We start from the raw sequence: 13,253 nt of genomic DNA on the forward strand, positions 1-13,253 counted from the left end.
TGGAGGATGTCCAGTGGGTATATTCTCAACCACAACACTTTTCAGATTAGAAGAGGGTACTCATTTTTGCAGGCTTCCTAATGGTTCAGTGACTTCATCTAATGGCACCTCCTAATAGTGCTTGCACTCACCAAGCCCAGTCAGTAGCACAGCTGCCTCAGTTACAGCTCGATCCCTCTGAGCAGTGATGCCACTGAGTGAGGATGCCAGCACCTGTAGCTCCTGCTGCTCTCTGTGGGAGATGAGCTTACTCACTCAGATAGAGGAGGTGCTCAGATTTAGCACAGTCAGGCTGGTGTGCCTCTGATAGTTTATGTTCTTTAAAGTCACAGAGATCACCCCTTAAACACCAGCATAATTTATTGCTTCACTTTTAGAGGAAGAGAATTGAATGTAAGCGGGCTGCCTCGGAAATTACTCTTCTGCCTAGACAGCTGGGATTAGACATGCATTTGTCATTCCGAGAAAATGCAACAATTAAAGTTTGCCACCCAGGAGATTTGGATTTCTTATTGCTATTTCAGTGAATATCTTGTAATTCTTCAGCCAATTCCAGTCACCAAAAACTGGATTGAGCAAATGAGTTGACAAAGTACCATAATAAGGAAACCATGAACTCACGGTTCAGTACAAATTGAACAATGCTTCTATCAGCAGAAGACTTAAAACTGCCCCTTCTCTGTACACAGATGGCCAGTTCCAGTATTTTGGGGATACTTGTTTATTTTCCTGTTATCCAGAATGTCCTTAAGAGACTGACTATTGTCTTCCCCAAGTGCCTGTGGCCAGAAGTGACAACACAAGGGGGAATCCACAAAGAAGCATCCCCATCAATGCAGATGTAGGTATTTGCAAGTCTCTTTCTGCAGGAGAGCTAATTGTGTAGGGATCGACTAAAATCTATCACCGCCTGAAAATAATTTTCCCAGAAGAGAGTCCATGCTTACGGTGTTATTTCTGAAACAGAAGGAGATTTTTGTCTTTGCAATACATTTCAGCACTTCTAAACCACTTTGCAAAGAGTACACAAACAAAAAGAAAAGTGATCTCCAAATTATGAGCCCACACAAATACAGTGAACTTGCGTATCAAAGTGTTAATATGCTCACAGTCACTTGTGGCCAATATAAAAAAAGGAATAATCATAACTGTGTGTAGAAACATGAAGAACCACCAAGCATAAAACCAGCCTGAACTATGACTTCAGAGACTTTCTGTAGAGCGTAAAGAAAAACATTTGTATGCTTCTTTTTCTGACTCCATTATCTGTTCTGGTTTGTAAGTGCTTGAGGCAGGCTGTATCTCAGACACACATCCTGCTCCAGAGCCACCCTCAGCTGCAGTGTGCTTCAAATGATCTCAAAAAGAGCAAACCCAGCCCTGAATTTGGGGCATTATTTACATCAGCTTCTCAACAGATGAATACACACAGTGAAACCCCAGCAGTACTGGAGCCCTCCAGCATGACTGGCATGTGGACCAAGCACAGTCCAGCCAAAAAATCTCAGCAAAAACTAAGAAATTCACACAGCCAAGAATTTCATGACTCAGATAGGCCAAGAGAACCAAATACATAATAAAGCTAAAAACCAAATAATTAAATTAATACAACTTCAATGAATATACCAGAATCTCAGTTCAGTGAGATCTTGGGTTAACCAGGACACTTTTTTGGCCACAAAGCACTGCACAGTCCCTCAGCTTTCAGTGCAAGTATCACATACTGACTAACACAATGAAACCTGCAACCTTTCATGGATACAAAATTGCAATAAAATTATTTGATTGGGTGTCAGTATCATCCTGGTGAGGTTGTTTCACACCCTGCATTACCGCTGTGCAAGGCAGCACGCCACACCTCAGCTGCACAGGCTACACTTTGAAATTGAACACACATTAGTTCATTCAATTGATTACAGTTGTACAGATTAACAAATGCAATTGTTTACTATTAAAATGTAAACACACACCTTCAGGATGTCTAACTCATGAAAAAAACATATCAGAGATATGAAGGGCTTCATATTCAATCCAATTTAAATAAACTTTGGCACCTTGTGGTTACTTCTGGCACAACTCAGTCAGCTTTGGCTTTCATCAGACCACTATGACTGAATCATACATTAGTAGTATACAACTCAAAGCCATTCATGGCATCTAATATATTTCAATGTAATTCTCTTCTGATGTTTGGATATAGGCTACTGCCATTCATATGTCTAACTTTTCACTGCAAATCCAAGCTTGGAAGCATTTTTTTCAGTCCATCCTAACACTCCCATTCCAAGTGCTCTAATAACTGCATTACAGTTGACGCTACTACTAGTTCATCTATTTGTTATCAGCGTGTTCTGGTTCACTTTCCCCCCTTTTCTGAACTAACCAGACCTTTTTATAATGCAACCAACATGTGAAGACCCACAAATAACTGTGGCCACTATACAACTAAAGAAAATTATGTTGTATAGTTGCAAAACACTTAGATAAGAACAATGTACAGGGTCCATTTACAGCCACAAGTGAATTTTAACAGTCATGACTGGTTTGGGGAGCAGAGTCTATGACAAATGAAGATCAGAATTTGGATGTTGTTCCGAAATAACTGGGAGGAGAGTTGGGAGCAAATCATTTGGCTCCAGAGGGGAAAAAAAAAAAGTTAATGTGAACGTGGAAATAGTGTATCATTTCACAGCTAAGAAATAACTGGGAGGAGAGTTGGGAGCAAATCATTTGGCTCCAGAGGAGGAAAAAAAAGTTATGAATGTGAAAGTGGAAATAGTGTATCATTTCACAGCTAGGCATTGAAGACAAGATTTCCTGTTGATGTGAACAGAAATGGTTTATCAGAAGAATGAGGCTGAGCACAAATCTGCAACTAACCAACATAAGAACTGAAAACAGAGGTAATTGAGAAAAATATCCCCCAAATTTGGGCATTTCTAAACTTCCTGAATGCCTGTGTTGGGGGGACACTAAAACAGGTATTTTACAAATGACCATAAACTAAGTGACTAGAGTCAGTCTCACTGCAGTCTGATTAAAGGATCTTCAGTAGCTATGGGGATCTCCATGGGAAGACCATCTATCTTCAGTATTCTGAGTAGCTCCATCTGCATTAGAGGATGCAGAAGCTTTTCAGGTTTCTATGATGCAAATTATTCAATCAGTAGGAGCAGCAAGGCTTCTGTTCCAGTTAAAATATAAATATACTTACCCCGGTGATGTCTACTTAATTCATGAAACAAATATATATTAGAGAAATTAAACACCCTGCTTGCTCTGCAATAAAAAGACACAGCAAACTTTTAGCAGGAAAAATAAACAGCTCACCAGCAGAGGAAATTATATATTGTTGTGATGTCATCCCTGTACTATAATGCACTACTGTTTCCAGCTTTAGAATTCTTCACCTTTTTATTCGTTGATTGTGGAGACTAAACTTCCAGAAGAATGTTTTTCTATGTACTCCATTTTAACAGAATTCTGTTTCCAAAATGCATGTAAGCATGAGCTCTTTCCAGTCCATCTAAGAAGCTGCACTTAATTAGGAGGTTTATTGGGGGATTTGGTATTGTTTTGTTTTGTTTTCTAGGCTGATACAAATTTACATGTGTACTCATTTGCACTGTGGCTTGTGCTGAGCTTCACTTGTGAGCTCCTAAGCTCCAGGAGCACTTTGCTCACAGGAGATTCCAGGAGCTGCCAACAGGACAGTGAAGTTGCAGCATTCCCAGGACAACACAGAGTATTCAAGGCTCAGCCAAAGGCAAAATCCGGTCATTCCAATCTCTCTACAAAATGTGATCATCATCATATGATTTTGCTCCGTTTACATGTGTACTCATTTGCACTGTGGCTTGTGCTGAGCTTCACTTGTGAGCTCCTAAGCTCCAGGAGCACTTTGCTCACAGGAGATTCCAGGAGCTGCCCACAGGACAGTGAAGTTGCAGCATTCCGAGGACAACACAGAGTATTCAAGGCTCAGCCAAAGGCAAAAACTAGAGCTGGATGAGAAACATGCCGGTCATTCCAATCTCTCTACAAAACATGATCATCATCATATGATTTTGCTCCCCTGGCATTTTTTATTCAAACGGTCTGACACCAAAACAATAACTTTACAACAGAATAGTGAGAAACTGGCACAGCAGCAGCAGTATGTTAGAAAAGATAAATAAAAATCTTTTCCTTAAGATCTTATTTTCAGTGAAACCTTAGGCAGGAATTCCTCCCACACACAGAGGAAACTTTCATCTCTCTGATAAAGAGGGCTGCCACATCCCACTTTTTGTACACTCATCTAAATACACCTTTCTATACTTTTCATCCCATGCTCCTGCAATCTCCTTAACTATAAAAGCATTTCAGGATCTTCCTGCTCATGCTTCATCTCCTAAGTATTATTCTACTTTGCTATATCAGTAGTTCCTTTGGTGTGTGTCAAAACCCTCCTCAGAGAATTCCACTGGGCTCATTGTCAAGCATATACCCTTTATATATATTTATACCTACTCTCAAGCCAAAACTTCTGTACTGATGAAATTGAGGAAAAAAAAAAAAAAGACTTGTGGAAGAGACCTGTGGAAGAACTTCAATTTTATTTTTTTGTGGCATTCACTTCTGCAAGGGATATTTTTCTGACTGAAACTGGCTGTTGTATTAAGTAGAAAGTTTTCCATTTTCCTTTTATTTTACTGTACTAGTGGCATTCACCAGGTAGAAGGGGTTCACTGCTGTCTCTGCTTGAACCTACCATTATAAAGAGCCTATATGTAAAAGAATGACTTTCAGCAACTTTAATGAGAGCTGTAGGGCATTCAGCAACTTGTAAGAACAAATCCCAAATCACCACAGCATTAAAAAATCCATCTGAGTTGAGATTACATGCAAGATAGGGCTGTGTTTGAAGGAAGACAAGATGATAAGGAAGTATAGTAAAAAGTAAAAGGTCTAAAATAAAATCTTTTACTACCATTTCATTACCAGGGTCTTAAGCACTCTGTATGTTCCAGAGATCAGAGTACAGTGATAATGCCGCCTACCACTGTCCTTTACAGACCTACCAAAGGCACAGATCCATGGCAAGACTACAAAGATTTCACTGGGCATACATAGAAGAAAAAAAAAATAGCCCATGGCACAGTAAAACCTGTCATAGTGCTGCTGGCACAGCCGTGTCAAGGAATTGCAAGTCTCACTCAGCGTAGGAGTGTCTGATCCAAAACCTGCTGGCATTCCCTTTAGGAAGGTAGGCACTAACTGCTCATGAGAAATGAGAAGAAAACTGTTTCATCTTGGACAGAACTAAGCTGCTTCAAGATTCAAAGTGAGACACTTTCCATTTGCTACTGCACAAATTTTTCTTCTAGACAAATAAAGAGCAGTAAGAAATGTTCTTTCTAACCAATAAAAAAAAGATTAAATTTACACAAAAACAATGCAACTAACATTATTTTTCATTTTAATTTGATGTCAATTATAAAGCTTACAAAGATATCATGTCTAGTATGAGCTAAGGCAGCGGTGCAAACTTCATTGCACTATCATGCTAGCACCCCTCATAAGCTGATCCGAAGGAAACTTTGACAAAACCATCATACCATGCCCAACAACCTTCACCCTTCTTGTATAACATAAAAGGTGGAAATTAGGAGCAATCCCTATATTAAAATGACATTTTTATACTGAGTCTATAGCAAGAGCAGTATAATTTAATATAAACATTTCATCATGACATTTGCTGTCATCTGACCTGCAATGAATTTCAAAATGTGAACTAGAGTTGAAAAATGTTATCATGTTATCAGTTTTCACACAGTCACTTAATACTGCTTCTTTGTATTAGTCATCTGGAACCAAAAATATGCCGTTCATTTCCCTGTACAGACAGAAATAACAGGCTTTTTGCCCCAAAATGACTTCTGACTAATTAATTACAAGGCTGACTGAATGAATTAAATATATTTTGCTTCCGTATTAATGAGTTCAAAAGATCTGATATACTACATTGTATCAAAGCATTGTTACTTATGAAATAATAAATCTCAAGGCAATCACAGGTACTTCTCATTTATTTAAACACTGAAGTTTGACACTCAGAGATACAACGGAATACTAGAATTGTTATTGCCATATCAAGCCTATTTCCATTGCATTATAAACACAACAAATTAAGAAACTAATTATTTCAAAATAACTCAAATTACTGTGTATTTTAAATACCCTCCAAACAAAGAATTGAAGAACTTTATTCCTTATGCTCTGGTAAGATCATATAATCACAGGACAATCTAAGTTGCAAGAAGTCTTTAGAGATCATCTGCTAAAACCTTTATTTGTTGCAGAGCCAATTTTGACATCAGATAAACTTCAGTTAGATTCGGTTTTTGAGAGCTGTAATTAGCTCAATTTGAGTTTATTCAAGGATGGAGTTTCCAAAATTGCTTTCAAAACATGATCCAATAATCCCACTATGACATTTTTTCTAGCATTCAATCAGAATTTCCCCCATGTTGCACCCTGGATCTTTTGCCTCTTGGCTTCACCAAGCACATCCAAGAAGTGATCATCTTATCAAGTACAGAACACATTAACTTACACCAGTTCTAATCAAGTGAAGTACAAAACCTCCATTCACTTTTCTTGTCCAGTATCAGGGCCAATGATTGATGTGACTGGTTTGACTCTCTTTGGTCATCTAATCAATTAAATTCATATCACAGAGGGGCCAAAATGCAACATTTTACCTGAAAAATTAAGGGGTTGTGATTTTATTACTTATTTGTAAATTTACCAAATTGGTCCTAAAACCAAAAGAGCCTCTTTGTACATGTAAGATCCAAGTGAGATACAGACTGAAAACATGAGCTAAGATTAACTAGGCTTACGAGTCTTTATTTCAGATCCAAACCTCACAAAACTGGCAATATTTAAACACCACCTAAACAACTGCAAGTGCAAACAATTCCATATGATCTCCAAAAATAAACCTACTAAGAATTCAAGTTCTGCAAGTCCTACACAAATTCCATTTAGGTCCAACAATACTATCCTGAATTCCAATGACTTTCCAAACCACAATATTTGTTTCTTAGTCCCAGGAATGAGGTCTAGGTAGAATGTAGCAGAAATAGAAGCAGATCAGCAGCATATCTGAAAGTTCTTAAAATAACTATTTACAAAACTTTCTGGTCTTACAGACAGGAAGAGCAGCTATATAATTCACAATTTTCAGTGTATTAATTGTTATTATTATCATTGAAATCTTAACTCCTTCACTTCATCACTATAAATATATTTATTAAATATTTATATCAGAACTAACTGTCCCTCAGCCATAGAGCAGCCAGGAATTGTAGAAAAATAGCCTGCTGTGGTGGATGGAGTCTAAAACTAAGCAAGAGCTGGATGATTCTTTTCACAAATTTACCCAGTTCAGAAATTTCAGAGGGCTCTGAAAATTCATGTTTTCTCAAGTTTTGAATTTCTAACTTTGGAACAGTGCACAGAGGCAGTCTTACATGCAGCTTCAACAGGAGGGGATTTCACTTCTCAAGATGAATTTCTGGTGCATGGAGAGGTTAAATCCTACAGTGTTGATGAGCTCAGAATGTGTGTTTTAGTAACAGATAACTCCCAACAATTTTGAAAAATACAACAAAAACACAAAGTGGAAAACAGTGTTAGTTTTTATTCTCTCGCTCCCGATGAGAGAGATCCTAAAACATATATAATACCATATATTTTTTGGATTGCATATATTTAACTTAAGTAGTTCTACTGGGTGCAGTGTATTACTTCCAATGTTAAGGTTAAATGCAACTATGCACCAACATAACAAGTGTATCAGCCTCTTAGGTGTAGCCACCAGCAATGGTTACATGTTTTGGGAATGTCATATGAGTTATTAGGGGAAAACACCGTTCCCAGCTCAGCTGTTATAACAGAAAGTGCAACATCTGCAACCAGGGCATTGTTCAGGGCTAGAATCCCAAGCTTTCTCCATCCTTGCTAGTACAATAGGCACTCCCTCAACTTCCTCCTCTTTTATCAGTAGACAGATGCTTCATCTCCAGATCAATGGGCTGGTGATTCTTTTATCAACATAAAAAGTGAAGCAATTTATTGGTTCAAAGATTTTACTTTCTCAAATTTATCAATTCCCTTGAATCCCTGAGCTGTTAGCTGAATAACTGGTATCTTTCAGTTCTAACATACAAGCATCAAGAGTCAAAGTCATAAAGTTAGAGTATCCAGTTCTATAAAGTATTTAAAAATGATATGAAAATCAATGCATGATATATACATATATCACTTCCCCTCATAACTGCTGAAATTCTATGATGTCCAGCAACAAATGTTGAAACAGTATTGTTCATTCTAATGAATACAGTCTCATCTCCAAATGTAAGGGTTTACATACATCAATACAATTAATGTAATGTAATAGCAACCATAAATATAAATCTTCTGATTATTGAAAGGGATTAGACTGTTAAAATGACTGACTGCACTTCCCAAACAAACACTGGTCAAAACATTAGTACATAGAAGCTGTGTTTCCACTGGAATAATTTTTCCATGTGGCCTGCCGACACTTTCATTATTTGGAAAATAACAGGTTAAGTAGGGAACAGCCTATTTTACACTAGCTATAACTGGATAAACCATACACTTCTAAATCAGGACCTACAGAACGAACACAGTGCAGAGGAGCCCAAGGATAAACACATGAAATGAGACTGTCAAAGTCATGAAGGGACTTAGTCACACACTTTCCATCAACCATCCCTTCACCACTTTGAAAATCCCATTCACCATCCCTGTATTTAGAGTTCTTTGTGTTTGTTTATCTATACACTTCTACGTCCCAAAAACTTCCACTTATTGTGTGTTGAAACAACATTATCCTGCAAAGGTAGTTTCTCAGAAACACATTTTCAAAGCAGCATGAAGTTTTCACTGTGTGACATTTATTAACACCAATTGGATTCACACAGCTAAATCTTGCTGCAATTCATTGTCAATTTACCCCTTCCAGAATTTAATATTTTTTGAATTTCTTTTATTTGCCAAACATTTTCATCTTTCAGTGTTTTATGGCATGGTGTCTGCCATAGCACAGGCACAATCTCTGCCAGCTGATTTAATTTTCTAGTACAGACAAGGCCAATGTCTCAGACTTCTAGTGGCATCAGTAAGAATTATGGCTGTAATCCAAAGGATTTATATATCCTTATGATATATTTTCCCAATGTATACATAGCTCCTAACAATCTTAATGACACATTTATGCACAAAAAGGTACACATACACTTCATTGTTCTTTGCTCAGAGGCACCTTTAGCAATAGCATATGGCAATGCTTCAGTCAGGAAGAGCAAAACAGTGAAAGATCAAGGAGGGGCGGTGGGGCAAGATACAGTTCCCCTTACACAAAATTTCCTTGGTTTTCAGAAGCAGAATCCACCTGAAGGGGTACAATAAAACCCTGAAAGTGACTAAGAACTTTTCATGAACTTGTGCCACCTACACTCAATGATATGAATATAGATTTTTTTCTATATTACACATAATGATATGGATTCCCATTTACAAATGAAGTTGTTATTATTAAATGATAGAAGACTATTTACAGATTGTCCTTAGGATCACTGAATGAAATACTTAAATGCGTTCACTATAAAAAAGGACAAGGCGTCAGCCAAAAACTTCCACTTTCATGGATTAAAGCATAACTGAAAATCACTATTATTGCCATTTTATGTCAAAAATCCCCTAACAAACAGCACTGAAAATTACAAGCAAATCTTCTTGCAATTAACACACTTAATGGGTTAACATTAGAGAAATGGTATTTTATTCACAGTAATGCAATAACAGTTTTCCTCTCCCCTTTTGCCTCGACTGTTTATATGTTGCTGGGATAAAGAAGGCAACAGTTAGAGAAGACTAAAGTTTTAAAGAATCAAGAAACTTTGCCTTAAGGACACTGAACAGTGCACTCTTCTTTAGAACAATAAGCAAATCTTGTTTATGCACATATCTCCAGGGATTTGGCTTTTTTACTTTCCTTTACTTTACTTTTAATTTACTTTACTTTACTTATACAGAAGAGAATCTACATAGTACACACATGCTATGAAAGGTGTTGTCAAGTGTATTTAATTAGATACTTATTTCTTAGGTAATATCTAAAGGTTAATCCTAAGGCTAAGCCAGAGCTGTTGCCCTTCTCAGACAGGACCAGAACATGACCAACGTAAACAACTTCTTTTTTTAAATATGTACCCATATGTTTCCTTTTTAAAGTTTTTCCTCAAGTCATATAAATCACCAGTACTTCTGAAATTCTACAAGTTAGCACTACAAGTGTTTGGATTTTGCAAGATTTAACCTAAATATTGTCTACAATTACTAATATCTCTTTCACCCCTCCATAAGTGGATGCAAAGTAAAATACATCTCAATGAGAGTAATGTCCAGGGATGCAGTTTTGCTGCATATGTTTTATATTCATCACCTATAAGTTATCAGAAAAAGACATAAACTCTCAGTGGTGTTAACTTCTACATATATAAACTGAACGCTACCACCACTGAGATCATGGACAGCATCTGAGCTTTAAGTTCATGTGTTGTGGTTCAGGAATTATATTCCCCAATTTAGTTCTCCCACTGATACTTCCCAGATCATGCCACCACTCTCTCCTCCCTCACCCCCTCTCCCGTTCCCCTACAGGTGCCTGGAGAGGAGAACTAGAGGCACAAAAAGCAAAGTTCATGGGCTGAGAGAAGAACAATTTACTGGAAACAGCAATGAGATAAGTAAAGGAACAGTAACATCAACAATACTGATAACACAAGTGTGCTGAAGAGAGAGTGATTCACATGAAAAATGCTCACCCCAGCCTCACCAGACTGCAGCCATGCAGCCAAGCTCCCCCTGGCTCTGAACCAGGATCACCCCACCGCTCTCTCCAGCTTGGGACTGGTGCCACACTACCCCAAAGAGAAGGAGCCCATTCTCCATAAGAGAGTCATTTTCCTCCACCCCTGGCAATGATGTGAGGTAGTACAGGATAACCTCCAAGTCCTAGCTATGTCCCCTTCAGACTACTGCAAAAAAAATTAATCCCGTCTTGGTTGGAACCAGGACATAGTATCTACTAGATTACTTCTTGAATATAAAGAAAGACTTGTATTTTCAAATGAAAATAAATAAAAATGACACCATTTTGCTATACAGATATTTATCAGCACCTGAAAGATGTAGGGAACATCACTATAAAATATGTAAGAACAGCAGAAAAAACCATGCATTGAAGTAATTTTTGAAAGTTGTTATAACATCTGATAGGTCTTTTATAAAACACGACTCTTTCCTGAAAGACTTTTCATGCATTTCTCTACAGATTATGGTGGCCATTCACACTTTACTTCAATTTTTATAGACTCCCAGTAATTCCACAGAATAATAAATACAGTTATTATAACCCTCATAACTGGTAAAGATATATTTGAAGAAATAGGGTTTGTTTCCCCTCCCACATGCATGATGTAAATCAGGAGCAATTCTGCTGCAGTCGTTAGCACAAAACTGATACAAAACAATAAATAAAAAATAACATCAACATATACAGAACACTTTCCTTACACCAAGAGTGCAAATCATATGCCTCCTCTGTTTCTGGGCAAGGTTCTGCCATTGAGTTACTTATACTGCACTAAGTCCATCACTCTATTCACATGTGAATAAGGTCCAGGCTCACACTGGAAACAATGGAGACACACCAGTTTACACAGGCTAAGAACCTGGCACAAAGCCTTAAAACTGAAAGCGGATTTTCAAATAAATGCAATATGTACAATTACTTCTGGAGTATTACCTCTGAAACAGAAGCAATTTCAAAGTGCTGTAAGAGAAAAATAGACCGCAAAGGATTACGAATACAAACAAACTCACCCCCCCACACTAAATGCATCCCACTTTTCTTCTCTACAGACACAGGAACTCACTCATTTTAAGAGAGATCATGTGGCAAAATGATGACACTGAGTCACTAGAAAATAGAAAAATCTTTTAAAACACTCTTGGGACCAGGGACTACCGTTAAGGGGAGAGCATTATTTTATCATCCTGCTAATGAGCCAGATGAAGGATTATTGTTGTTTGGCGGTGATTTATCTCAACAACTCTCTTCTCTAAAATAAATACGCCAACTTCACTAAACAAAGAGAAGCAGCGGCACCGTTCTGTTGTTTCAAATGCACGCTGAGGAATACTTAAGCAGAGGAAAGGAACCCCAAGAAAAGTCACTGAGAGGGCCGGCACACGCGGCTTTTACACAGGTTAACAAAAATAGAAAAAGACAGAGGCGGCGATCCCGGTCCCAGCATCTTCCCACCGCGCCGGCAGCGCCCAGCAGTGTCCGGCCGCACCGCCGACCCGCGGGCACTGACCGGGGACACGGCCAGCCTCATTCTTCCCCTCGGCCTCTACTTTGAGCAGTCGGGGAGAGCCCCTGCCCGGAACCAGCAGGGACTGACACCTTCTCGAAGCGACACCAGGGCGGGGGAGCCGCTCTCCGTCAGGCAGGGAGCGCTGACAGCCGCCCGGGCTGGGGCGCCGCGGCACCCGCCTCAGGTCGCCGCTCCTCTCCGTCCCCCAGCCACGGGGCCGCTCTGGTCCCACGCCGCGTCGCGCCGCGAAACTTACGGGTCGGGGCGCGGAGGCGCGGGGCGGGCGCGCCGTCGGGGCGGCGGGAGCGGACAGCTCCGCGGCCGGGCCAGCGCCGCTCCGCGCCCCCGGCGGCCGTGCCCGGGGCGGGGGAGACAGCGCCCGTCCCTGCCCACCCCGCGCGAAGCCGAAGCGTGCCCCGGCACTCACCAGCTGCAGCGAGCAGAGGAAGATCAGCGTGCAGCGCCCCGAGCAGCAGCCCATGGTGGCAGCCGGAGAGCCGCCGCCGCTGCTCCGCTTCTTCCCTCCCGCGCTGGCGCGGCCCCGGAGGCGAGCCTGGGGCTCACCGCATCCGGACGGAGCGGCCGGGCGTGCGTGTATCCCCCGCCTCCTGCTGCCTCGCTCCTTTGTGGAGGGGCTTCTCTTCGGCGGCGGGAAGTAACGCGGAGAGGTCGGCGCGGCCCCGGGGCTGGGAGCCGGCGGCAGCGGAGGGCTCTGCCCGGCTCTGGCTCTGGGGAAGGGGCAGCGGCCGGGGGTGGGCGTTCGCGGACCGGGGCGGGGTGGTGGCCTAAGAT

General features: G+C 40.3%; 1 protein-coding gene across 3 annotated transcripts in view; it reads right to left on the reverse strand.

Annotated features, from left to right (window-relative positions):
- NKAIN3 (sodium/potassium transporting ATPase interacting 3) overlaps nucleotides 1-13,188 on the reverse strand; it is a 337,666-nt gene extending 324,478 nt beyond the window's left edge. For all 3 annotated transcript variants that reach the window (XM_039702919.1, XM_039702918.1, XM_039702920.1), the window contains exon 1: nucleotides 12,889-13,188. In XM_039702919.1, the coding sequence (XP_039558853.1) occupies nucleotides 12,889-12,942 (54 nt within the window). In that variant the 5' untranslated portion in view covers nucleotides 12,943-13,188. The remainder of the gene's footprint in view (nucleotides 1-12,888) is intronic.
- Nucleotides 13,189-13,253: the final 65 nt, after the last annotated feature.

The sequence above is a fragment of the Passer montanus genome, unplaced genomic scaffold (assembly GCF_014805655.1).
Source record: "Passer montanus isolate IOZ18808 unplaced genomic scaffold, ASM1480565v1 scaffold16, whole genome shotgun sequence".
Taxonomy (NCBI): Eukaryota; Metazoa; Chordata; class Aves; order Passeriformes; family Passeridae; genus Passer; species Passer montanus.